Below are 27683 nucleotides of genomic sequence, written 5' to 3'. Positions count from 1 at the left end.
AAAACTGGAAAGAAAAGAAAATAGATCGAAGGCAAGGCTGCGATCGAACAAAAGAGCAGATACCTGATCAAACACGAGAAGGGAGACTGAAAGTATTTTCTTTTCTTTCCAGTTTTGAAGAAGGGTTTCGACCCGAAATGTCAACTCAAATTTATCTCCACGGATGTTGCCTGACCTGCTGAGTTTTTCCAGCATTTTCTGTTGTTATTTCGGATTTCCAGCATCTGCAGTATTTTGCTATCAAATTTCTAGGCCCTGACTCCACTGCTCAATTATGCCTGGTGGCTTTGTACAGTTTTTTCAGTTAAAATTTATTTTAAAAAGTGGTCCATATCTCAGTAAGCTCAGTAATGATTACATCATGGTTAAAGCCAAAGCATTATCCATATGTTAAAGATTATGTTTTGGCATAAAGTAAGAATTCAAGGCAACTCATGTAGATTGCAACCTGCTTGAAGCTAACTTTTTTAGGCTAAAATTCTAGTCGTTTCAGATGAGATGAGTGGCACAAGGAGTCTAGCAAGACTGGAATAAAAAAATTCAAAACTTTTTTGGGGGGTGGGTAGGGAACAAAAAAATTATAGAAGCAAAAAATTATAGAAGCAATTCTCTGTCTTCCTTTCTCTTCCACCTTGAATTGTTTATGAAATGAATATTTAAATTGAGTCTTCATTGAATATTTAAAGTGAAGACAACTTTCAGTTTATAGAAGGAGCACAGCAACAGCAGGGGTTGCTGCATAATGACTAGGAGTGCAATTTCCAGCTAATTAGTTTTTCTTCCCTCCACTCCACTCCAAACTTAACCCCAGTCCCTAATCTGGACATGTTGAGGTCAATTATAGCACCCCGTTGTTGCCTTTGCTCAGTTAACTCAGCAAACTCCTGCAGTAACTTTTAAAAGCCCCAAAGCACTCCTGTGTAGTAACAATAATGGACATATACATCTCTTTAGTTACAAATAAAATAATTTCATTCAATTTTGTGAAAGCACTTACAACATAGAAACATAGAAACATAGAAGATAGGAGCAGGAGTAGGCCATTCGGCCCTTCGAGCCTGCTCCGCTATTCAATGAGATCATGGCTGATCACCCAAATTCAGTACCCAGTCCCTGCCTTCTCCCCATATCCCTTGATCCCTTTAGCCTTAAGAAATATATCCAACTCCTTCTTGAATATATTTAATGAACTGGCCTCCACCGCCCTCTGTGGCAGAGAATTCCACAGGTTCACCATTCTCTGGGTGAAGAAATTCCTCCTAATTTCAGTCCTAAATGGCTTACCCCTTATCCTTAGACTATGACCCCTGGTTCTGGACTCCCCGGCCATCAGAAACATCCTTCCTGCATCTAGTCTGTCCAGGCCTGACAGAATTTTATAGGTTTCGATGAGATCCCTTCTCAATCTTCTAAACTCCAGTGAGTATAAGCCCAATCGACACAATCTCTCCTCATACGTCATTCCTGCCATCCCAGGTATCAGCCTGGTGAATCTTCGCTGCACTCCTTCCATGGCAAGAACGTCCTTCCTCAGGTAAGGCGACCAAAACTGCACACAATACTCAAGGTGCGGTCTCACCAAGGCCCTGTACAACTGTAGCAAGACATCCTTGTTCCTGTACTCGAACCCTCTTGTTACGAAGGCCAACATACCATTTGCCTTCTTAACCACCTGCTGCACCTGCATGCTTACCTTCAGCGACTGGTGCACAAGAACACCCAGGTCTCTTTGCACTTCCCCTTCTCCCAATCTATTGCCATTCAAATAATAATCTGCCTTCCTGTTTTTGCCACCAAAGTGGATAACCTCACATTTATCCACATTATAGTGCATTTGCCATGTTTCTGCCCAATCACCCAACCTGTCCAAATCGTACTGTAGTTTCACGACATCCTCCTCACAGCATACCCTCCCACCCAGCTTTGTGTCGTCTGCAAATTTGGAGATATTACATCCAATTCCCTCGTCCAGATCATTAATATATATTGTGAACAGCTGGGGTCCTAGGACCGATCCTTGCGGTACCCCACTAGTCACTGCCTACCACTTGGAAAACGACCCGTTTATTCCAACTCTTTGCTTTCTGTCTGCCAACCAGTTCTCTATCCAAGTCAATACCTTGCCCCCAATCCCATGTGGCTTAATTCTGCACGCTAATCTCTTATGTGGGACCTTATCGAAAGCCTTCTGAAAATCCAAATACACCACATCCACTGGTTCTCCCTTATCTATTTTACCAGTTACATCCTCAAAAAATTCCAGTAGATTAGTCAAGCATGATTTACCTTTTGTAAATCCATGTTGACTTTGTCCGATCCTGTCACTGCTTTCCAAGTGCTCTGCTATTACATCTTTTATAATGGACTCTAGCATTTTCCCCACTACCGATGTCAGGCTTACCGGTCTATAATTCGCCACTTTTTCTCTACCACCTTTTTTGAATAGTGGGGTAACATTAGCTACCCTCCAATCCATGGGTACTGTTCCAGAGTCTCGAGTTCTGAAAGATCACCAGCAATGCATCTACTATTTCTAGGGCCACTTCCTTAAGTACCCTGTTGATACGCTTATCAATTACTTCATAAAAGGTGATGAGTCGAAGAAGAGATGATGAGTCGAAAGAAGAGATGAATAAGGCTTTTATTAGCTAAGAAGAGACCATGCTTCTTCGTGAGTGACTGAACAAGTCTGAACGAAACCCACACAGTGGTGGGTGGAGTCAGCTGAGGCATGCCTCCATACACAGCGCCACCCAGAGGTGGCAATATACAATACAGTGGTTTACCACATTCACCCCTTGTTTAATGTGAAGTCCGGCGGGGTGAAGGGTACTACAAGTTAAGTCTATCAGGAGGCCTTGTCTGACGTCCTGATCGTCGTGGTGGCGGCGGTGGTGTTGCAGCATCCGACGTCGGGTCTGGTGTCTGGGTGGTTGGCGAAGATTCCTGGGGCTTTGGCATGCCGTCTGCAGGGGTTGGGTTGGGAGGGGTGGTGGGGGATAACAGTGGTAAGGGGGATAACGGTGGTAAGGGGGATAACGGTGGTAATTCAGGGGTACCCGAGGGTGCGAGATCTCGTATGGAGACCGTGTCCTCCCGCCCGTCTGGGTATGTCACCCAGGCATACTGGGGGTTGGCGTGTAGGAGGTGCACCCGCTCGACCAGGGGGTCCGTTTTATGCGTCCTCACGTGCCTCCGCAGTAGGACGGGCCCAGGAGAAGTCAACCATGCCGGTAGCGAGGTTCCCGATGTAGACTTCCGGGGAAAAACGAACATTTTCTCATGAGGGGTCGCATTAGTGGCAGTACAAAGCAGTGACCGAATGGAGTGAAGCGCTGCAGGGTGGACCTCCTGCCAGCGGGAGGTCGGAAGGCCCTTAGATTTTAGTGCTAAGAGGACTGCCTTCCAAACCGTCGCGTTCTCCCTTTCCACCTGGCCGTTCCCCCGGGGGTTGTAACTGGTGGTCCTGCTCGTGGCGATACCTCTTGTTAGCAGGTACTGCCGAAGTTCGTCGCTCATGAACGATGAGCCCCTGTCGCTATGTATATAGCTGGGGAACCCGAACAGAGCGAAGATGTCATTCAGACACTTGATGACCGTGGTACTGGTCATGTCTGGGCAAGGGATGGCAAAGGGGAAACGGGAGTACTCATCAACTATGTTGAGGAAGTACACATTGCGGTCAGCGGAGGGGAGGGGCCCTTTAAAATCGACGCTCAGGCGTTCGAAGGGGCGGGTGGCCTTGATCAGGCTTGCTCTGTCCGGCCTATAGAAGTGCGGTTTGCACTCGGCGCAGATTTGGCAGCTCTTGGTCATGGTCCTGACCTCCTCGATGGAGTAGGGCAGGTTACGGGATTTGATAAAATGGAAAAACCTGGTGACCCCCGGGTGGCAGAGGTCATTGTGGAGGGACTGCAGCCTATCACTCTGCGCGTTGGCGCATGTACCACGTGATAGGGCATCTGGGGGCTCATTGAGTTTCCCTGGCCGATACAAGATATCATAATTGTAGGTGGAGAGTTCGATTCTCCACCTCAAGATCTTGTCGTTCTTGATTTTACCCCTCTGCTTATTATTAAACATAAAAGCTACTGAACGCTGGTCAGTGAGCAGGGTAAATCGTTTCCCGGCCAGGTAATGCCTCCAGTGACGCACCGCTTCTACAATAGCCTGGGCCTCCTTTTCGACGGAGGAGTGTCTCGTCTCGGGGCCCTGGAGGGTCCTTGAGAAAAAGGCCACGGGTCTGCCCGCCTGGTTAAGGGTCGCAGCTAGGGCAAAGTCGGAGGCATCGCTCTCCACTTGGAAGGGGATGGACTCATCCACCGCGTGCATTGCGGCCTTCGCGATATCGTTCTTGATAAGAGTGAAGGCTGCACACGCCTCTGGTGTCAGGGGGAAGGAGGTGGCTTTGATGAGGGGCCTGGCTTTGTCTGCATAGAGGGGCACCCACTGGGCGTAGTAGGAGAAAAACCCCAGGCATCTCTTCAGTGCTTTTTGGCAGTGGGGAAGGGGTAGCTCCATTAGGGGGCGCATTCTGTCGGGGTCGGGCCCGATGACTCCGTTCTCCACCACGCAGCCGAGGATGGCCAGGCGCTTGGTGTGAAACATACATTTTTCCTTATTGTACGTTAGGTTCAGCCGTTGGGCCGTACGGAGGAAATTTGCTAGATTAACGTCGTGGTCCTGCTGGTCGTGGCCGCAGATGGTGACGTTATCCAAATAGGGGAAGGTTGCCCGCAGCGCGTTCTGGTCAACCATTCGGTCCATCTCCCTTTGGAAGACCGAAACCCCGTTGGTGACGCCGAAGGGGACCCTAAGGAAGTGGTAGAGGCGGCCGTTTGCCTCGAAGGCAGTATACTGGCGGTCCTCATGGCGGATGGGCAGCTGGTGGTACGCTGACTTAAGGTCGATGGTGGAGAATACTTTGTATTGCGCAATCTGATTGACCATATCAGATATGCGAGGGAGGGGGTACGCGTCCAGCTGGGTGTACCGGTTTATGGTTTGGCTGTAGTCGATTACCATGCGGCGTTTTGCAGTGGTTTTAACGACTACAACCTGGGCTCGCCAGGGGCTAGTGCTACCTTCGATAATGCCCTCCTTCAAGAGCCGCTCCACCTCAGAGCTGATAAAAGCTCTGTCCCCGGCACTGTACCGCCTGCTTTTGGTAGCGATGGGTTTACAGTCGCGGGTGAGGTTAGCGAACAGGGGAGCGGGGGGGACTTTTAATGTGGAAAGGCTGCAGGTGGTTTGCAGCGGGTGATTTAAAAGTTGTTGGTTGCAGACTGTGAGTGGGGGGAGGGGTCCACCGTATGCTAGTGTGACACTCTTAAGGTGGCACTGAAAATCCAACCCTAGCAGGACGGCAGCGCAAAGACGGGGCAGGACTAGCAGTTTAAATTTTTGATATTCAGTGCCCCCTACTGACAGGGTCACCACACAGTAGCCGCTGATGTCCATTGACTGGGACTTGGACGCCATAGAAATGCGATGGTGCGTTGGCAGAATCGTGAGGGAGTGGCTACGTACCGTGTCGGGGTGGACGAAACTCTCTGTGCTCCCGCTGTCGATCAGGCAACTGGTGGCGCGGCCGTTTACCGCGATATCCATCATGGAGCTGGATAGATGGTGAGGGTGGCCTTGATCCAGCGTCACGGAGGCCAGTATGTGGCTTAGTGAGTCACTATAGTCATCCGCCGAGACGGTGGTCGGTTCCGGTGACGAAATGGCGGTTGAGTGCGTTGGATACGATGGCGGCGGATGCCATGCGGCCGGGGGTACACAAAATGGCGGATAAGATGGCTGCTCCCACGGCCCGCACGCTGCGCTGCTGGCTGGCTTCCCCTTGCAGGCGTTAGCGTAATGGCCTTTCTTCCCGCAGCCCGAGCAGGTAGCTGTCTTAGCTGGGCAGTGCGCTCTGGGATGTTTTAACTGGCCACAGAAATAGCATTTTTGGGCCTGGTTACTGGGCATCGAAGCAGTTCTTACCGGAGGCTGCTGTCTCGGTTGGGTCGCTGCAGCGGTTGGTGCCGGGGGCGGCGGTCCCGTGTCCCACGGTTTCGATTGCCATGTCTCGGCGCCGTTACGGGGGTATGCCTCGAGGTTTCGGTGGGCCTCCTCTAACGAGAGCGCAAGGGCAATGGCCGTCTTCAGGTCGGGTTCCTTGCTTTCTAGCAGTCTCTGCCGGGTGTGGTCTGACTGGAGGCCCCTGACGAAGGCATCACAGGCGAGTCCCTGCGCGTGCTCCACAGCCGTTACCGCTTTACAATCGCAGTCTCTGCAGAGTGCCAGTAGCGCCCGTGCAAATGCCCCTACCGATTCTCCCGGTTGCTGCCTGCGGGATCCCAAGAGGTGTCGGGCGTAAATTGTGTTCACTGGGCGCGTATATTGCCCTTTTAGTAGCTCGAGGGCCGCCACGTACGTATTAGAGTCCCGGATTAGCATATATACTTGATGGCTCACCTGGGCGGTCAAAATTTTCAGTTTGTGATCCTCCTCTGTAACCTGTGAGATTGCGAGGAAGGATTCAAAGCAGCTCAGCCAGTGTTCAAACTTGGCTGATGCACCCACATCTTGAGGGTCGAGGTCCAGGCGTGGTGGTCTGAGGGCTCTCAGCAATGTCTGCTGTATCCGTTGCTGTTGTTGCTCCTCAGGTGTCGCCATTTAACTTTTAGCTAATAAAATTGATACGCTTATCAATTACTTCATAAAAGGTGATGAGTCGAAGAAGAGATGATGAGTCGAAAGAAGAGATGAATAAGGCTTTTATTAGCTAAGAAGAGACCATGCTTCTTCGTGAGTGACTGAACAAGTCTGAACGAAACCCACACAGTGGTGGGTGGAGTCAGCTGAGGCATGCCTCCATACACAGCGCCACCCAGAGGTGGCAATATACAATACAGTGGTTTACCACACCTGTGATGTAGATTATCAGGCCCTGGGGATTTATCGGCCTTCAGTCCCATCAATTTTCCTAACACCATTTCCCTACAAATACTGATTTCTTTCAGTTCCTCCCTTTCATCAGACCCTATGTTCCCCGGCATCTCTGGGAGGTTATTTGTGTCCTCCTTTGTGAAGACAGAACCAAAATATGTATTTAGTTGGTCTGCCATTTCTTTGTTCCCCATTATAAATTCCCCTGATTCTGACTGCAAGGGACCTACGCTTGACTTCACCAATCTTTTTCTCTTCACATATCTATAAAAGCTTTTACAGTCAGTTTTTATGTTCCCTGCAAGCTTACTCTCATATTCTATTTTCCCTTTCTTAATTAATCCCTTTGTCCTCCTTTGTTGAATCCTAAACTGCTCCCAATCCTCAGGATTATTGCTTTTTCTGGCCAATTTATATGTCCTCTCCTTGGATCTTATGCTATCCCTAATTTCCCTTGTTAGCCACGGTTGAGTCACCTTTTTTGTTTTATTTTTATGCCAAACTGGGATGAACAAATTCTGTAGCTCATCCATTCGGTCTTTGAATGTTTGCCATTGCCTATCCACCGTCAACCTCTTGAGTGCCATTCCCCAATCAATCCTACCCAACTTGCTCCTCAGACCATCGTAGTTTCCTTTATTGAAATTGAGGACCCTAGTCTCTGAGTCAACTACTTCATTCTCCATCTTAATGAAGAATTCGATCATATTATGATCGCTCCGACCCAAGGGGCCTCGTACAACAAGATTGCTAATTAATCCTTTCTCGTTACATAATGCCCAGTCTAAGATGGCCTGATCTCTGGTTGGTTCCTCGACATATTGGTCCAGGAAACCATCCCGTAAACACTCCAGGAATTCCTCCTCCACAGTATTGTTACTAATTTGGTTGGCCCAATCTATATGCAGAGTAAAGTCACCCATGATGACTGCTGTGCCCTTATTGCACGCTTCTTTAATTTCCATTTTAATGCCATCCCCAACTGTTTGGAGGTCTATATACCACTCCCACTAACGTTTTTTTCCCCTTAGTATTTTTCAATTCTACCCACACAGATGGATACTGGCACAGTACATTGGAGCACAAACATGTGAGACCACAGAATTGTTAGGGATATTGGTTCAATTTACCACATGGGGCTGAGTTGACAATCACAGTTAGGTACTGTGGAGAAGTGCTGAGTAATGGCCATGACCTATTAACAGCATTTTTAACTCTCTGATCTGCTCCCTGGTCACTGCTAAACTCCTATTTCAATTAGACCACTTTCCAATTATTCGTTTCATTTCTTTATTCAGCCAGCATTTTCCCCTTCCTTCCTTTCCTGAATTAATGCCCTAGTTAAGGGGAGAACATGTATATTTTTGTCTTTCTCACTCCCTCTAACTCCCTTCTTTTACAGAAATGCTGTCAATGTTGTCTTCTTGGCAAAGGAGCTAAAGTCAATGGCCTCAGTTGTGAAGCAAATCATGCCCTGGGATACCAGTGTGGACAGGTCTACAGGGCATGCTGTGTAGGAGAACAAGAAGACATCAACATTTCAGCTACAGGCAACAACACAATCCCAGATATGGACAACCAGAGTCCAGGTAAAATTGAGAGAAGAAAGCAGTGAACCTAGGGGCCATAAATAAAGAAAGATGACTCATTTCCTTGAGCTGAGTGTCAGAATGCCTTGTCTGGATAGCAAAATATTAACATATTGCAAGCTGAATGCTATGATAACAAGAGTAAAGAATCACTGTCTGCATTAAGCAATATTTGCTATTTTGTTTTGAGTTTTTGCTGGTAAACACCTCATCTTAGCTCAGTTGGTAGCATCTTATCTTTTGAGTTAGAAGGTTGTGGGTTCAATCCCTGCTCTAGGAATAAAAACGGAAAATGCTGGAAATACTCAGCAGGTCAGGCAGCATCTGTGGAGAGAGAAACAGAGTTAACGTTTCAGGTCGATGACCTTTCGTCAGAACTGGAAAAAAGCAGGAAATGGAACAGATTTTTAAGCAAGTGTAGGAGCTGGGAAAGGGGGGAGGGGATGAAAGAACAAAAGGGAAGGTCTGTGATAGGATAGAAGGCAGAAGAGGTTAAGAGACATTAAGAGACGTTAACAGATATTCAAGACAAAAGGAGATGGTAATGGGACAGGTTAAGAAACAAAAGATGGCTCTAGATGAAGTGTAAATTGCACTGGCAGAATGAGAGACAGCTGCCATGTGGGAGAGAAGAAAAGAAAACACCAACAAACAAAAAAAAATGTGGAAAAAAAAATATGATAGGGGCCGAGGTTATGATCTGAAATTGTTGAACTCTATGTTGAGTCCAGAAGGCTGTAAAGTGCCTAATTGAAAGATGAGGTGCTGTTCCTCGAGCTGTTCGTTGAGCTTCAGGAATGTATAATTCCTGCTCTAGGAATGTATAATCAGTGCTGCCATTTAGTGTAGTATTGAGAGAGTGCAGCATTGTAAAAGGCGCCATCACTCAGGTGAGGCGTTAAACCAAGGTCGAGCCTGCCCGTCTCTGTTGTTTAGGTGGGTGTTAACGATCCCAAGGCACTCTTTGAAGAAGAGCTGGGAGTTCTCCTGATATCCGAGCCAACATTCTTCCCTCAAATGACACCATCAAAAACTGATTTATTTCATCATCTTAGTGCCATTTGTACAAACTTGCTGCTGCATTTCCCCATGTAATAGCAATTATTGCTGAGAAACATTTTGAAATGTTTCTTGGAGGATGTTTAATTACATGAATTCAATCAGAATGCATTGCTGCTTCACTTCCATTATGGTGATGAAATTATGAACAGATTAATAATCCAAAGCAGGAACAATACTTCTCTCCCTAAATAAAAAGTTTGTGGAATATTTTTTATCATTGCCTTGCCCCTTTAACAAAAAACCCTCCATTGTAATAGATTGACTGTGTGTTTTAAATTCTCAAGTAGTCGGCAGGTGATGCAATAAAATGAATTGCTAATTATGGGCTCCACTGTATCTGTCTACATACCATGGAATGACATCTCATTACCAAGAGATACGATCACTGAGCAGGTTGTGCACCTTCAAACTGCTGATGTTAAATGATCTCCCTTACAGTCAGTCTCTGTGATGCCAGCACCAAACAAAATTTATCTTTTGGTGAGGGTACACCTTCCTCTTTCTTTTCAACTTGCTTTCACCTCTTCTCTCGCAGCTGGGTCTCCTTTCACCTTCCCCAGTTGAGGGGTTAGGCGAGCACCCCACTCCACATTTGCCAATTGGTAGCAGTGGCTATGTGACAGTGGCCCAGGGCTGAATCTCACAGCCTCCCTCGACTGAAATTCTCAGACAAGGCTTCTGTTGAAGAAGGAGTCTTGCTGTCTGTGCACTCTCTTTAAGTGATGATTACTAAAAAACCTGTGCATATTAAAGTTGTAAAATTGTTGCCTGTGGGCTTCTCTTTTTGATATAGGGAAGTCTGATGTATAATGACATAAAGCAGAATCTTTGGAAGTGGGCTTTTATAGAGCTGGAAAAGCAGACTACACACATCAGTCAAATATACAGCCAGTGGTGTGGTAAATATCAGAAATCACTATCAAAATCTTACACTAGTTTAAAGACAATGGCCTAGAAATTCAGTTGGGCGCGCCAGCCGTTAGCGCCTTAGGGGGAGTAGATCTCGAGCGCTAGGCGCTTATCGCCCGGGCGCAGCGCGATCTGCGCCTCTCCCCAACTTCAGGACACATTTAGCGCCGGCGCAAAGTCTTAGCGCGCGCCCTGCTGCGCGCGCAGATCATGACGTCATTTAATAGTGCAACGCCCTTTGTGCGCCCCAAACCGGAACTTCACTCGCGCCGGCCCATTGTGCGCCGGGCGTCCCGAGCGACTGTGAAGTGGAACGGTACACAGGCCAGCCGGGCCGGGGGGAGCGCTAATTAAAGGGCACTTACCCAGCAGTATAAAGGCCAGCCATTTTGCAGCATTCACTCTTGTGCAACGGTTTTTTGGACAGAGACCAAGGAGGAGAGTTTACTGGTTTGGACCAACACTTGGACAGGTATTTTTGGCTCAGGCCAGAGCTTACCAATTATCTTAGCCTTCATTCAGAGCTCAGTGTTTGCCAGCATATAATGGGGGCTGCATTGGGTGGCAACGCTGAATTTCAGCCTTATGCCAGAAGGGCTTACAGACGCCGTGAGAGAGTGGCAGCCCTGGCTAGACGCAGAGGGGGCAACAGGCGTCGCCAACTGAGGCCTTACCCACGCAGGGTATACCGCCAGCAGACCTCCTATCTGACCATGTCTGCCGCGATGTGTGTTAGGAGGCTGCGATTCCGAAGGGAGGTGGTTACAGACATCTGCCGGCTGCTTCAGAGAGATCTGCAGCCACAGCTGATGCGCAGGACGTCTCTGTCGGTGGCAGTGAAGGTGACGGTGGCTCTCAACTTCTATGCCTCCGGCTCCTTCCAATCCGCTACTGGGGACATCGCTAACATCTCCCAGTTCGCCGTGCATTGCTGCATCCGCCAGGTGACCGAAGCCCTTTTCAGAAGGAGACATCAATTCATCTCCTTCCCCATGACCCTGGACAAGCAGCAGCAGCGTGCAGTGGGGTTTGCAAGAATAGCGGGCTTCCCCATGGTGCAGGGCGCCATTGACTGCACGCATGTGGCTTTGCGGGCACCTCTTGAGCATGCCGAGGATTACCGCAACCGGAAGGGCTACCATTCCCTCAATGTACAGCTGGTGTGTGACCACAGGCAGCGCATCCTAGCTGTCAATGCCCGCTTTCCAGGCAGCAGCCACGATGCCTTTATCCTGCGACAGACAACTGTGGCTGACATGTTCCAGGCCCAGCCTCCCCCAAGAGGATGGCTTATCGGGGACAAAGGCTATCCTTTGTGTACCTGGCTCATGACCCCGCTCCGCGCGCCCACGACCCCTGCTGAAGAGGCATACAACGAGAGCCATCAAGCGGCGAGGAACCTCATAGAACAAACAATCGGCGTGCTCAAGCAACGGTTCCGCTGTCTCGACCGCTCCGGGGGAGCCCTCCAGTATTCGCAGGATCGAGTCTCCCAATTCGTCGTCGTTTGCTGCATGCTGCACAACCTGGCTATCCGCAGGACTCAGGCACTGCCACCTGACATTGGACCACCACCTCAGGAGGAGGAGCAGGAGGAGCATGAGGACGATGAGGACGAGGAGTACCAGCCCAGGAGGGACGCACAAGGTCCAAGGGCCGCCCGTCGTCGGCTTATTGAACGTCACTTCTAGGCCCCCTGTCAGGGAATGGCTTGTGCCAATGATAGAACATGATTGCAGCCGCTCCGCAAGCCCTCAGCCGGTTAAGGCAACAAACACTTCAAAGATCAAACATGGACAATGTGAATAAATAAAATGCTTTATTGTACAAACTCTGGGCCCTTCCCACATGAAAACCAAAAACAGAGGAAACCCCCAAAAAACACTCAAACACATTACTTGCTCCCACAACCTGGGGAGGATTAACAAAATAGGGCAACTAAAATGGCCGTCATTCTCGGCCTTCGTCCAAAACAAACATCACATCATCGGCCTTCAAAAAACAAACATCCAATTCTCGGCCTCAAGAAACAAACACAAATGGCCACACATTCGACTATTTGGCCCGCTAGGGCGATGCCTTGGCCATCTTTGGGTGGCCCCTGCCCGCCCTGCTGCTCCGCCTCAAAGTAAGGCCATTGGCTGCTGCAAGGCTGGGGGCAGGCTCCTGAGGGGCACATGTCGTGACGGCAGATGCCTTTGGGGGTCGGCCTAGTCGAGGTCTGGGCGTCGAGCGGGCGGCTGTTGATTGCTGCAGCTGTGGCTGGCCAGCATCAGTCGCTGCAGCAGCTCCTGGCAGCTCCACTGGGGGAGTGGCAGTGGCGGCTGGAGGAATGGCGGCAAGCTGGCGGATGGCAGGCGCTCGCTGGTCGCCTGAGACACTGGCACTCGCCCGGGCCAGCACTGCAGCATGCGCACCAATCTGCCGAGGGACAGACCGATGTGCTGCTGCAGCGCGCCGGGTGCCCTGGCAATGCCTGGCTGACACAGCGAGTGTGGCAACAGTGAGTGCCCGTGTTGACCTGTTCACTGACCGCAGCAGAGCAGCCAGTGACTGGACGGCACCACTATTCACCTGGCCAGTCGCTGAAAGATCTGCCTGGTATTCCGCCCGACTGGTGGCCTCTAAGGGCCCGAACTCGGCCGCACTCCGAGAGAGGGAATCGATGGACTCAGGCAACCGTGCCACTGCCGCCATGAGCTCCGTGTGCCGGCGCTCCGAGTCCGCGGACAAGTCTTCGAGGCGTTCCATCTCCTCGGCGAAGAGCATCTCCTGACTGGAGGCCGGACTCTCCCTCTGGGGAGAAGGCCGCCGAGCTGGCCGACCCTTCCTGCGTTGCTGGAGGCCGCTGGGCCCAGCAATTGGACTCCCCTCCGACGCATCCCCCCTCTGGGGAGAAGGCCGCCGAGCTTCCACCCCCCTCCCGCCTTTCTGCAGCACGCAGGTCCCAGGAGCTCCCCTCCCCTTCGACACTTCCGCCACGCTGCCCTCCAGGGAAGACGTGTCCCCTACATTGGCCTGGGTGGCCGCGGCTGAGGGTTCCCCTGACGGGCCGCCTTCCTCTTGCTCCTCCTCCTGCTCCTCCTCGGAGGGTCTGTCACTGGCAAGTTGAGGGACCTCCTCTTGACCATCTGAAAGCAGGAAGGCACAAGAGTAGCTTTAGAGTGAGGAGAGGGCGTCAGTGCGGGATGCATGAGTGGTGGCATTCAGCGCATTGGTCGGACAGTGGCAAAGGATGTAGATCTGATGCGCAAGTGGGACGAGAGAGGTGCAAAAGGTGATGTCCTTACCATTGCTTCCCAGAACAGGGTCGGCATCTCCACATGCAACGGGCCCAATCACCCGGCCACCCGTGAGGCGCTCCACGCGATGTTGCAGGTCGGTGAGTGGCTGGATATGGGGTCGTCCTCCCCCGGTCGCAGTCCGGCTCTTGCGATTATTCGCCAGCTTGGCCTGCAAGAGAAAGGACGGCCTCTAAGTACAGTGTGTCGCCGTGATCTTGTGTGCACTGCCTCCCATGGTGGAATAGCCTGGCCAGTGTGTCGCCATGATCTGGTGTGCACTGCCTCCCATGATGGAATAGCCTGGCCAGTGTGTCGCCATGATCTGGCGTGCACTGCCTCCCATGGTGGAATAGCCTGGCCAGTGTGTCGCCATGATCTGGTGTGCACTGCCTCCCATGGTGGAATAGCCTGGCCAGTGTGTTCAGTGCAGAATGTGCAATTGATGCTCATGCCTGTGCCATAGCTGCTGGATGAAGGCTGGCCATTAGAGCTTTCAGGTCCCTTTGCCCATAATGTGAGGTGCACATGCAAGGATGAGGAGGTCATTGGAAAGGGTACTCACCCTGACAATGCGTGTGAGGTCATTTAACTTTTTGCGGCATTGGGCACCGGTCCTGGGGACGTCGCTGTTGGCTGACAGCTTGCTGGCGACATGCCTCCAGGCTCTCCTGTAGACGCGGACCGTCGCCTTCTTGCCATTGTCCGGGTACAAAACATGGCACCTCTTCTCCACAGCAGCAAGCAGCACACTCAGATCACGCTCTGAGAAGCGCTGCGCACGTTCACGGGCCTTCTCCATGTCTTCAGGCGCTATTTGGGTCCAGCAGCAGTGTTCAGGCCTAGCTGGAGGGCTCCACTATCCAGGGCGTGGCAGCAGACACAGTCGACCCTTCCCCCTTAAGAGCTGGCCGGCGCCAGGGTTTCTGCTGTCAGTCACGAGATGGCCGCACCTACGCTGCGCCCGGCCTCGGCGCTATCGATCACCACCTCCGGCTTAGCGCCCAAAGAGAGGCGTCCAACAGCAGTTTTAGCGCTCGCCCGAACTAGTAGGGCGAAGCTAATGAATATCGGAGAAGTGGCCTAGATTTGGCGGCGGCCGCAAACTTTAGCGGACGCCCCACTTTAGCGCCCCAAAAGTGGCGTCAATGAATTTCTAGGCCAATCTATTTTGATTGGCCTGGATTTTGCGGCCTGCGACAAAGGAACGGCGCTTGCCATTCACTACGCAGGTAGCTGCCCACAGAGTTTTTGCGTGCTTTTGAGTGTAGGCTTGCTGTCATCGGGTGTCTGATCCAGCACAACACTCTCTACAGGGGATCTGTGGTGTCTGTGAACAGTGCACCAAACAGCAAGGCTCTTCGACCAATTAGATTGAAGAATCTTCACTGAAACATGCAGATTCTAAACCAGGAAGTATAAACCTGAAATTATAAATTAGATTTAAATCATGTACAGTAAGTGAAATAAAGATTAGGAAAGAAAGGTGGGATTAAGAGAGAGAGAGAGAGATAAAAATCTCCAACACTAATTAAATTCTGAAGGAATTAAACTTCATACTTGTAAAATTAAATTTTCAGGGCCAGAGAGATTGTTTGGCAGTAATTAAGACTTCTCATGCCGTGGATTACATGGATTTCAATGCTGAGTTTATCGGCAAGGTACTGCAGCCTATGAGGAGCAGGGCAGCCTATGAGGAGCAGGGCAACTTGGACCGCAACTTCCGGATTTCCACGTTTAACTGCGCATGTGTGCACTCCAGAAGTTGCTGCCCGATTTACTCCATAATAATGGTGAGAGCTGTTATCCTCACTGTTATTCTCAATGCAAGATCCGGACCAATATGTCTGCTCCTTACCAGCTTGTGATGGCTTAAATAGTGAACATGTGGACAGCACACGGACAAGATCAGGCTCAAAACTCAAATCCTATTTTGTAAACTCAGCAATTGTTTTTGAATGAAGAATTACTGAAGGTGTTGGAATATTGTCATGCGTTGCTGCTTGAAGTTGCAGCCTTGCAGATATCCTCTCCAGAGTCCTTTGTTGTACCATTTCGATCCATTAGCTCACAATTTGTGCAATGTGTTCATTTTTCCTGCTTTGGATTATTAATCTGTTTATAATTTATAAAAATGTAAGTCCCATTCATATCTTTCTTTGATTATAATTGTGTTAGTTGGTTAAGTCACCCAATGATATATGGTTTCATTCATTTCTTGAGTAATATCATTTCTATCTAAAAAGGGGGTACAATAGCAAATATATTTAATGAACCTGTATATATCTCACATTTCTGTTGTTTATTAGATGATCTATATCCTCTGGAAACTGTTATTTTTTATTGTTGTAAGTGTATTGACTTTTAATTCCTCAATATTTTATGCCATCAATTTTACAAGTGTCAAGATAACTGAAAACCTCCATAGGATCTGTGATCTTCTTTGCGATGTGGAGTGCCCTCTAGTGAAAGTTGTCAATTTATACCTGATTTTCTTTTTCAGGTAATACAGAAAACAGAAAGCCAGAGCTGGAGGATCCATTCCTGAATGATCGATGCAGAGGTATGGAGGTTTGCTGTGAATCTAATTACATCTACGCAATGAGACTTGGATTAAAGCTCTCACTTCTCCTTTGTCTCACAGACCCTCAACACCTTTCTGTATTGTGTAGTGAAACAAGACATTTTGTGAAAGGACAAAGCTATATTTTGTACATGTAAAGCTAGATACTACCGGTTTCCATTATATTCTGTGAAATGGCTGTCTTCAAGAAGGCTGAATGGAACCTTGAATCCGTCTCATTAAGTGGATGTAATTAAATTGTCCCATAATTCCTAAGTGTTGCAAAGAAATCTGTACACCTACTGTTACTGTGTTTTATGATTTAAAACTATTGGTTGAGGCAGACTAACAGCAGACCTCTTGTGTGAAACTAAAAAGAAACAAGAACTGCAAATGCTGGAAATCTGAACTAAAGCAAAAAATACTGTAAATATACAGCAGGTCAGTCAGCATCTAAGAGAAAAGATGGGCTCCCTGGCTGTATATTTCCAGGATTTTCAGCTTTCTCCCCGTATGAAACTTCTCATGTGCTATTATTGCGTCTACCCCAGTGACAGGAATGGATATGGACTTTGGGCAGCACCCGCAGAAATTGACAGTATTTCCACCTCTGAAATAGGGAAAGAAAAAATGAGGCAGTGATTACGATCTAATGGGGGTAAAATTCACCTTCAGCAGGGGCGCAAAATGAGTGGTAGCAGATTGGCCGCCCGTTACACACCCCGCCTGATTTTCCATTCCATTGAAATTTCTAGAGGGTGAAGAGAGATTAAGATAAATTTCCTTACACAGAGGATTGTTGGAGAATGGAATGCGTTGCCACAGGGAGTCCAAAGATGTGCGGGTTAGGTTGATTGGCTATGATAAATTGACCCTTAGTGTTAGGGGGATTAAATACGTGGGGTTACGGGGATAGGGTGGGATATGTGTTGGTGTAGGGGTTACGGGGATCGGGTGGGATATGTGTCGGTGCAGGCTCGATGGGCCGAAATGGCCTCTATCTGCACTGTGTGGTTTCTGTGATTTCTGTGATTTCTGTGAATGAGGAAGAGATTGTTGTGTCTTTTAAAGAAAAATTGGATAAATATTTGAAACAGAGGAAGGTGCAAGGCTATGGGGAGAGAGTAGGGCAGGGAAATTCATTTTAGATTGCTCCAACAAAAAGCCGGCACAGACACACTGCCCCGGGTTTTGCGTTAATAATAATGGTGAGGCTGTCAGCGCTCACTGTGATTATGGAGTAAATTGGACAGCAGCTTTTGGCGGCCGCACATGCGCATTTAAACGCAGAAACCCAGAAGTTGCTGTCTGAGATCCCCCGCTCCTCCACAGGGTGCATTGTAGCAGTCCTCGCTGACAGACTCGCCATTGACATGCAATGGTGTGAACTCGGGGTACTTCACCACTAGTTCCCCACTAAAGACCCCATAAAATCTTAGGGCTGGCGCATTCAGGAGTAAGTGAATTTTTAACAGTGTGATAATTGAGAATTACTGCCAAACAACCTCTCTGGCCCTGAAAAATTAATTTTTAAAAGTTTCATTCCTTCAGAAGTTAGTTAGTGTTGGAGATTTTAAAAAAAATTTAAATAATTTTTAAAACCTTTTTCTGCCTGTCTCTTTTATCTCTCTCTCTCTCTTAATCCCATCTGTCTTTCCCCATCTTTATTCTGCTTTCTGTACATGATTTAAATCTAATTTATACTTCCTGCTTTGTTCAAAGAGTCTCGCTGTTACTTGTCCTGCTCACATATGCCCTGTAGAGGGCGCCGCACTGGAATAGACGTCAGATTAGAGTCTCTGCTCAAAAGCCTGTGAAAACTTTGTGGGCAGTTGTCAGCGAGGTGAATAGCAAGCGCCGTTAAAGAAAGAAAGACTTGCATTTATATAGTGCCTTTCACAACCACCAGACGTCCCAAGGCACTTTACAGCCACTGAAGTACTTTTTTTTTGAAGCGTAGTCACTGTTGTAATGTAGGAAACACGGCAGCCATTTTGTGCACAGCAAGCTCCCACAAACAGCAATGTGATAATGACCAGATAATCTGTTTTAGCGATGTTGATTGAGGGATAAATATTGGCCAGGACACCAGGGATAACTCCCCTGCTCTTCTTTGAAATATGCCATGACAGCACTCCCTCGGTACTGCACTGGTGTGTCAGCCTAGATTTTTGAGTTTATGTCTTTGGGGTGGGACTTGAATTCACAACCTCCTGACTCAGAGGCAAGGGTGCTACCAACTGAGCCATGGCTGACACACCCTTTGCCACTGACCACAAAATCTGGGCAGTGGGTCAAAGAGCTGTAAACTGCTATGGTTCTATGGCTGTAGCTGCCTGTGTTTCATTAATTTGAGCAGGGAATTTTCATTGGGGCCTGGCCAACATTCCTCACCCAACTCCCACCACCAAAAAATGATTAACTGGTCATTCATCTCCGTGCTGTTTGGGGAACATCGCTATTGAAGAATGGCTGTCACATTTGCTTACATAACAACAGTCTTCGTAGTTCACAATTAATTCGAATTGTGAAGCACTTTGAGATATTCTGATATGATATAAATACAAGTATCATTATTAGATTTTGAGGAAGAAATAGCCTTATAGCATTGAGTTTCTGTTCTCTGCCCTGTTACTGTGGGGAGATGCTGAGTGAAGACTATACGCCTCTCCACAGGGCGGGAAAGCGAGAGGGAGTATCATCCCGGAGTCACAGTACCACTCATCTCCTGATGGCCAGTTTCAGAGCGCCATTGCTGGAGGCCTGAGAGCAGATCAGCAGACCACCCTCTCATCCCTGGATGGTGGGTGAGGCAGGGAGACACAATTGGGGAAGGGGAGAAAATACCACCACAAAAACAAAGAAAGAAAGTAGTTTACATAACATTAAGCAAAATAATAGATTGTATTTTACTGTAAGGCAGAAATGGCAGAAAGAACTGGCCTTTTTAAAATGCTCGATTTGGCTAACCTTGTGTCCTTATTTTTTTAAACTCAATTCTATCGCACAATCGTGGATGAGGAAACCTTTGTGTAGATGACATTTACATGTGTTTTTATTAAATTTTCATGTAAAATGTCCAGACAGTTACCTATAAATAATACAATTATTTCCAGCCTCTTCCCACTCCCACCAAAAGCAAGAATTCTTATAAGAACTTATAAGAACAAACTTAGCTGCATCTGAAGTAAGCACAAATTCAGTGTGTCTTGGTCCAATTGAACTAACCCAATTCAGGTCTCCTAGGAATGTAAGCCTGACCTAAGCTTGTAGCATAGAAAATACAAGTGCCTCACCCTCCTCCCTCTCTTTCTGCCCTATTTGCAATTGAAGCAGTTTTTGTGCACCTACCTGGAATAAGGTTCCTTGTTATATTCATGAAAAATCTCTTCTGCAAAACACTACTACACACTACATGTTATATGCTGGTACATGCACAATTTAACCTTTATAAAATGTACATACTTCTTGAGCAATAGTGTGAAACACACACTAATTTCTGTGCTTTTTTTTCTCGACACTTCATATGGTATTTACTGACATCTAGTGGCAGAAAAAAATCAATACTGCAACTTTTACAATTGTAGCAATGTCTTGCTCTGTTGATTCCTCTGCTGAGCTGCAGTCAGACAAAGTTGTTTCTGACACAGTTCCTTTATGCTTCTCACAAATCGAATCAACAGCTGACTGCTTACCCTTGGCTCCACCCTTTGTCCTTTATCATCTATTAATATTCTTGATCTCAACATTTCCTCTAAGCTCAATTGTTACTCCAACATCCTCCATTGCAAAAGATGCTTCCAAAAAGCTTGGTTCCTCATTTTATGTCAACATTTATTTTTCCTTCTACCACTGTTAACTCTTTATAAAGTTTAAGTCCATCCAAGACTTGATTCCTGCTCCCATATGTTGGGAGATTCTTCAAGCAGATCCTTTGCACTGTGGACATGATACAAGAAAAAGCTTGTTGTCTGATAGGTAATCCTTCTCTCATTTCTAGTCTTCAAAACCTTTCCCATTTCTTTGGTACAGCTTTTTTTGCTCTTTTTTGTCAATATGACGATATGGAATCATAGAAACTACAAAGAGGACTAAGTTAGGTTTGGAGTGCATGTGCGTAAATGTACGAAGTGTGGTTAATAAGATTAGTGAGCTGCAGGCGCAAATAGTCACGTGGGAATATGATGTAGTGGCAATAACTGACCTGGCTCAAAAAAGGGGAGGATTGGATGCTTAATATTCCTGGGTACAAGGTATTCAGGAAAGATAGGGAAGGAAATAAAGGAGATGGGGTAGCAATTTTGATTAAGGGAAATATTACAGTACTGGAAAGAAAGAATGTCCTTCAGGGGTCAAAGACAGAATCTATTTGGTTGGAGTTAAGAAACAATAAAGGAGCTATTTGCTACTTGGTGTATTTTATAGGCCAGCAAATAGTGGGAAGGAGATAGAGGAGCAGATTTGCAAAGAAATTACTGGGAGGTGCAAGAACTATAGAGTAGTTATAATGGGAGACATTAATTACCCCAATATTGAATAGGGCAGTGATTGTGTTAAGGGCTGAGAGAAAGGGAGGAATTTTTGAAGTGTGTTCAGGAGAATTTTCTTGATCCGTATGTTTCCTGCCCAACGAGGAAGGAGGCTTTGCTGAATCAAGTCCTGGGGATGAAGTGGACCAAGTGGAGAATGTCACAGTTGGAGAGCATCTTGGGAATAGTGACCATAGTATTGTAAGGTTTAGATTAGTTATGGAGAAGGACAAGGAGCAATCTAGAATAAAAATACTTAACTTAAGGAGAGCTCATTTCAGAAAATTGAGGCGGGATCTGGCTCGGGTAAATTGGAGTCAAAGACTGGCAGGCAAAAATGTAATGGAGCAATGGGCAGCCTTTAAAGAGGAGATGGTTCGGGTACAGTCTAGGTGCAGACATGATAGGCCAAATGGCCTCCTTCTGTGCCGTAAACTTCTATGATTCTATGCTTCCTACAAGGGGAAAAGGAAAGGCAACTAAGTCCAGATCTCCCTGGGTGGCGAAGGAGTTGGAGAGTAGGATGAAGCAGAAGAAGGGGGCTTATGACAGATGTCAGCTTGATAATACAAGGGAGAATCAGGCTGAATATAAAAAATACAGAGGAGAAGTGAAAAAGGAAATAAGAGGGGCAAAGAGACATTGTGAGAATAGATTGGCAGGTTACATAAAGGGGAATCCAAAAGGTCTTCTATAGGCATAGTAACAGTAAAAGGGTTGTCAGAAGAGCGGGTGTGCTGATTAGGGACCAAAATGGAGAACTATTGGCGGAGGCAGAAGGCATGGCTGAGGTACTAAATGAGTACTTTGCATCGGTGTTTAACAAGGAAGAGGACTTTGCCAAAGCTATGGTAAACAAGGAGGTTGCTGGGATACTGGATGGGATAGTAATAGATAAACAGGAGGTACTAGACAAGCTGGTGGTAATTAAAGTTGCTAAGTCACCCGGTCTGGATGGGATGCCTCCTAGGTTGCTGAGGGAAGTAAGGGTAGAAATTGCGGAGGTGCTGACCACAATCTTCCAATCCTCCTTAAGTACAGGGGTGGTGCCAAAGGGCTGGAGGATTGCCAATGTTACACCCTTGTTCAAAAAAGGGGAGAAGGCTAAACCTGGCAATTACACGCTAGTTAGTTTCACATCGGTGGTGGGGAAGCTTTTAGAAATAATAATCCGGGAGAAAATTAACAGCCAGTTGGACAAGCATGGACTAATAAAGGAGAGCCAGCACAGGTCTGTTAAGAGCAAATCGGGTTTGACTGACTTGATTGAGTTTTTTGATGAGGTAACAGAGAGGGTGGATGAGGGCAGTGCAGTTGTTGTGTAAATGGACTTTCAAAAGGTGTTTGATAAAGTACCACATATTAGGCTTGTTAGCAAAATTGAAGCCCATGGGATAAAAGGGGCAGTAGCAGCATGGATACAAAATTGGCTATGGGACAGAAAACAGTGAGTTGTGATAAATGGATGTTTTTTGGACTGGAGGTAGGTATACAGTGGCATTCCCCAAGGTTCAGTACTAGGACCACTGCTGCTTTTGTTATCCATTAATGACTTGGACTTGGGGGTACAGGGCACAATTTCGAAATTTGCAGATGACACGAAACTTGGAAGTGTAGTAAACAATGAGGAAGATAGTGATAGACTTCAAGAAGACATAGACAGGCTGGTGGAATGGGCGGACACATGGCAAATTAAATTCAACGCAGAAAAGTGTGAGGTGATACATTTTGGTAGGAAGAATGAGGAGAGATAATACAAGCTAAATGGTACAAGTTTAAAAGGGGTGCAAGAACAGAGAGACCTGGGGGTGCTTGTGCACAAATCATTGACGGTGGCAAAGGAGGAGATTGCAGGGGCTCTGACACAAATTTTCAGAACCTCTCTGGCCACAGGGGATGTGCCAGAGGACTGGAGAACAGCTAACGTAGTACCATTATTCAAGAAGGGTAGTAGGGATAAACCAGGGAATTACAGGCCAGTGAGTCTAACATCAGTGGTAGGGAAATTATTGGAAAAAATTCTGAGGGACAGAATTGGTCTCCACTTGGAGAGGCAGGGATTAATTAGGGATAGCCAGCATGGCTTTGTCAAGGGAAGATCATGTCTGACCAATTTAATTGAATTTTTCGAGGGGGTGACTAGGTGTGTGGATGAGGGTAGTGCAGTGGATGTGGTTTACATGGATTTCAGTAAGGCTTTCGATAAAGTCCCGCATAGGAGACTGGTCAGGAAGGTAAGAGCCCATGGGATCCAGGGTGCCTTGGCACATTGGATCCAAAACTGGCTTAGTGGCAGAAGGCAGAGGGTGATGGTGGAAGGTTGTTTTTGTGACTGGAAGCCTGTGTCCAGTGGGGTACCGCAGGGATCGGTGCTGGGTCCCTTGCTGTTTGTGGTCTACATAAATGATTTGGATGTGAATGTAAAAGGTATGATCAGTAAGTTCGCAGATGACACGAAAATTGGTGGGGTGGTAAATAGTGAGGCGGGAAGCCTTAGGCTACAGGACGATATAGATGGGTTGGTCAGATGGGCGGAACAGTGGCAAATGGAATTTAACCCTGAAAAGTGTGAGGTGATGCATTTTGGATGGACTAACAAGGCAAGGGAATACACAATGAATGGTAAGACCCTAGGAAAGACAGAGGATCAGAGGGACCTTGGTGTGCATGTACATAGATCCCTGAAGGCAACAGAACAGGTGGATAAGGTGGTTAAAAAGGCATATGGGATACTTGCCTTCATTAGCCGAGGCATAGAATATAAGAGCAGGGAGGTTATGATGGAGCTGTACAAAACGCTGGTAAGGCCACAGCTGGAGTACTGTGTGCAGTTCTGGTCGCCACACTATAGGAAGGATGTGATTGCTTTGGAGAAGGTGCAGAGGAGATTTACCAGGATGTTACCTGGGCTGGAGCGCTTCAGCTATGAAGAAAGACTGGACAGGCTGGGGTTGTTTTCCTTGGAGCAGAGAAGGCTGATGGGGGACCTGATTGAGGTATACAAAATTATGAGGGGCATAGATAGGATAGATAGAAAGGAACTTTTCCCCTTAGTAGAGGGGTCAATAACCAGGGGGCATAGTTTCAAGGTAAGGGGCAGGAGGTTTAGAGGGGATTTGAGGAAAAACTTTTTCACCCAGAGGGTGGTTGGAATCTGGAACTCACTGCCTGAAAGGGTGGTAGAGGCAGGAACCCTCACAACATTCAAGAAGCATTTGGATGAGCACTTGAAATGCCATAGCATACAAGGCTACGGACCAAATGCTGGAAAATGGGATTAGATTAGACAGGGCTTGATGGCCGGTGCGGACGCGATGGGCCGAAGGGCCTCTTTCTGTGCTGTATAACTCTATGACTCTATGACAGATTAACAAAGCAGTTGATAAAGCATATGGGATCCTGGGCTTTATAAATAGAGGCATAAATGGTAAACCTATATAAAACACTAGTTCGGCCCCAGCTGGAGCATTGTGTCCAATTCTGGGCACCGCGCTTTAGGAAGGGCAGGAAGGCTTTGGAGAGGGCACAGAAGCGATTTACTAGAATGGTTCCAGGGATGAGGGATTACAGTTATGTGGATAGACTGGAGAAGCTGGGGTTGTTCTCCTTGGAGCAGAGAAGGCTAAGAGGAGATTTGCTAGAGGTGTTTAAAATCATGAAAGATTTAGATAGAGTAAATAAAGAGCAATTGTTTCCAATGGCTGAAGGGTTGATAACAAGGGGGCACAGATTTAAGGTGATTGGCAAAAGAACCAGAGGTGACATGAGGAAAAACTTTTTTATGCAACAAGTGGTTAGGATTTGGAATACACTGCCTGATAGGACGGTGGATACAGATTCAATAGTAGCCTTCAAAAAGGTAATTGGATAAATACTTGAAGGAGAAAAAATTGTAGGGATATGGGGAAGGAGCTGGGGAGTGGGACTAACGGGATTGCTCTTTGTAGACTCGATGGGCCGAATGACCTCTTTCTTTGCTGTACTATTCTATGATTCTATGACTATTACCATTACTTCTTTGAATTTACCTTCTGGCATGCCAGCTGCATTGTGTTGTCAGCTAAGCCCCGATTTCGTCCTCCCAGCAAAATGTGTGCTGGGAATGGCTGGTTTCCAGGGACAAGCTAGCCCCTACCACACTGTGAGCAGTTTATTGAGGTCAGGCCCGTTGTATGACTATTTGGCCAGTAAATCTAGGTCCTCGGACAAGGATGATGTGCATATTATGCATGAGGCATAGTTACGCCTGCCTTTCTTGTCCCCTCAAGAATGACTCTTCCTCCTCCAAATCTAGAAGCGTCTTTGGAACCCCCCCAAAGGAATTCTCACCCTGCCAACTTTTGTTGCTGTGAGTGAAAGTGTAGCTGGAATCAAGATTTTTTGAAAAAAATGGAGTTGGAAATAGAAGTCATGCAATGGAAAAAAATCAGGTCTAAATAACAAAAATGAATGCAGCAGTACAAAATGCAGACAAAGCAACATAATAGGCAAAAGAAATCTAACTTGCCAAACAAAAAATAAAAAGCAATATTCACCTTTATGAAGCCCAGGCCAGGCCATACACCCACTGCTGTGTACGTTTCAAATAAAGAAATAAAGATTTGCATTAATGACCTCAGGATATCCCAAAGCGCTTTACAGCCAATGAAGTACTTATTTTAAAGAGTAGTCACTGTTGTAATGTGGGAAACGTGACAGCTAATTTGCACACAGCAAGATCCCACAAGCCATCAGGCTTCCTTCTATTCAAACAGAGGCAGACGGGACACTTTAACAAGTAGGTAATTAGTGCTGCCGGCAAGAAATCTGCAAGATGCAGCGAGAGACAAATTTAAATGAAATATGAATGTTTAATGAGGCTTGAATGGCCATCTGTACGGTCTCAAAAATGCCGGGATTGATCTTTTCCACTACCACAGCTCCTGTTGCTGCACCTTGTGGGTGTGAGAGTGCCAGCAAGAACTAGGATGGTTGAAGGGGGAAAGAATGTCTCTGGGAACTGGAAGCTTTGTTGGAGATAGTACAGTGTCTCTGTGAACAGGAGGGTTTGGTGGCGTTCTGTGTAGTGGGGAAAGTGACTGCTGAGGACATTTTTGTGGAATTGATTATCTGGTTGGTCTGTTGAAAACTCAAATGTTACCTTGTTTTTCCTATTTAGTTTAGAATAAAAATGATCAATAGTGGAGTATGAAGGTATCTAGCTGATATTCCTTCCTTGCTTATTGGTGCTGAGATCCAGTCTATCATCTTTGCTGCCACCCTGTCTGAGATCAACCAATTCTCACAGATCAGAGATTAAACCTGAGACCTTCTAGACTGTATAGCTTAGTTATACCTGAGTGGCCATTGGAAATTTTGTATAAGTAGGGTATAGTACAAGGGTATAGTTACAATATTGGTAAATATAGGTGGAAAAAGCAACATTTATATATTACATGGACAACAGGGACCATTGCCTATGGTGTTTATTCAATGGCTTAGCTCAACCGAAGAAGACAATGGTGATGAATATCTCATTCGATACGTCACTGATTATACAATGGGGATAAGATTAAAGAATAACAATAACAGTTTAAAATATTTTAATCGGTCAATAAAAATGAAATTAGACTAAAGCAAAAATAGTGCTTCATTTTACGATGTCATAATATTGGGTAATACAGCTGAAAGATTGTATTTCCTAGTCACTATCTCGTGGGCAGCTTTAGCCTAAAAATACATCATCTCACATTTCTGCCTTGATGTTATATTACCCAAATGTGTAGGGGGAGATGGAGTCATGTGCTCTGAACTACTGTGTGAGTAGAATGAAAAGCACGTGTGATATCTGAGGAATGGCTGTTCCATTTTTAATCACTTCTTTGCTTCAATTATCTTCCTCACAGGAGGTGGACCCTGCCAACAGCGCTGCACTGACACAGGGACCAGCGTTAACTGCTCCTGCTTTGTTGGCTATAAGATGAAGGATGACAACATCGCATGTGAAGGTATTGCCCTTAGATTTTCCCCAGTCCTAACCTCTCCCTCTTAAATAAAAAAAAATGCACTCATCAGAGAGACAGTGGACTCCAAGAAAGTAAGGCCAAAGGAGAAAAAAGTTGCATGTGTATAAAGTCAAAAATTATTAAACTGGTCATTGGTTTGCATACAGTAATTGTAAGAAAACCAGTGATTATTCTCTCAAGTATTTACTGTTTGTTTTCATATTTTTATTTGTTTGGATTGTATTAATTTTTTTTAGTCACAAATAAATTCAGGTAAAAAATTTCTCTCTCTGCTCAACCCAACTCCAAGTTTGACAACTGTTTGGCCACAGAATTATTCAGATGAGAAACTAAGGTCTGGGTTATCCTCTGAGGCAGTATTGCTGCCAGAGGTAGGTCGAGGCTTGACTTCTGCCTAGTACACTGACCCCACCATTTGCCTGAGTGAGGCCAATTATACATGCAAGATGGGCTCCCAGCACTATTACTGCTCTGCAGGGAGAGCCTGTCACCATAGATGAGCAATATCCGGTGGCGGTGCAGTGGAGAAGCAACCCTAAAAAAGGGGGAAGAAGCTCCCAGAAGATATCCAAAACATTTCAAAAAAGAGCTCTGTAATGAACCTTGAGCATGCCTGCCTGAGGAGCAGGTGGGCAAAACTATATCCTCTTGCTCATTCCCTGGATGGTATGTTCTTCTCACTGAAAAAGTCAGTGCACTGCCACCCCAGTACCAGTCTTAGCTATGGGTCAGCGGTAGTGAGGTGGACAAGCCCTGCCCCCTCGCTGTTACTTAAATGTTGTGGGACGGTCAAAGCAGGTGGCTGAGAT

The 27683-nt window shown here is 46.8% G+C and overlaps 1 protein-coding gene across 4 annotated transcripts in view; it reads left to right on the top strand.

The window, feature by feature from the left end:
- fbln1 (fibulin 1) overlaps nucleotides 1-27683 on the top strand; it is a 250906-nt gene that overhangs the window by 47342 nt on the left and 175881 nt on the right. For all 4 annotated transcript variants that reach the window (XM_086008866.1, XM_086008865.1, XM_086008864.1 and 1 more), the window contains 3 exons: nucleotides 8339-8525; nucleotides 16281-16340; nucleotides 26755-26856. In XM_086008866.1, coding sequence (XP_085864992.1) covers nucleotides 8339-8525; nucleotides 16281-16340; nucleotides 26755-26856 — 349 coding nt within the window. The remainder of the gene's footprint in view (nucleotides 1-8338; nucleotides 8526-16280; nucleotides 16341-26754; nucleotides 26857-27683) is intronic.

This window comes from Somniosus microcephalus, chromosome 16, assembly GCF_052327205.1.
Source record: "Somniosus microcephalus isolate GS21.2 chromosome 16, FLI_Smic_1.0, whole genome shotgun sequence".
Taxonomy (NCBI): Eukaryota; Metazoa; Chordata; class Chondrichthyes; order Squaliformes; family Somniosidae; genus Somniosus; species Somniosus microcephalus.
Note: the sequence above shows the minus strand (reverse complement) of the source record. Positions and strands in the feature narration are given on the sequence as shown.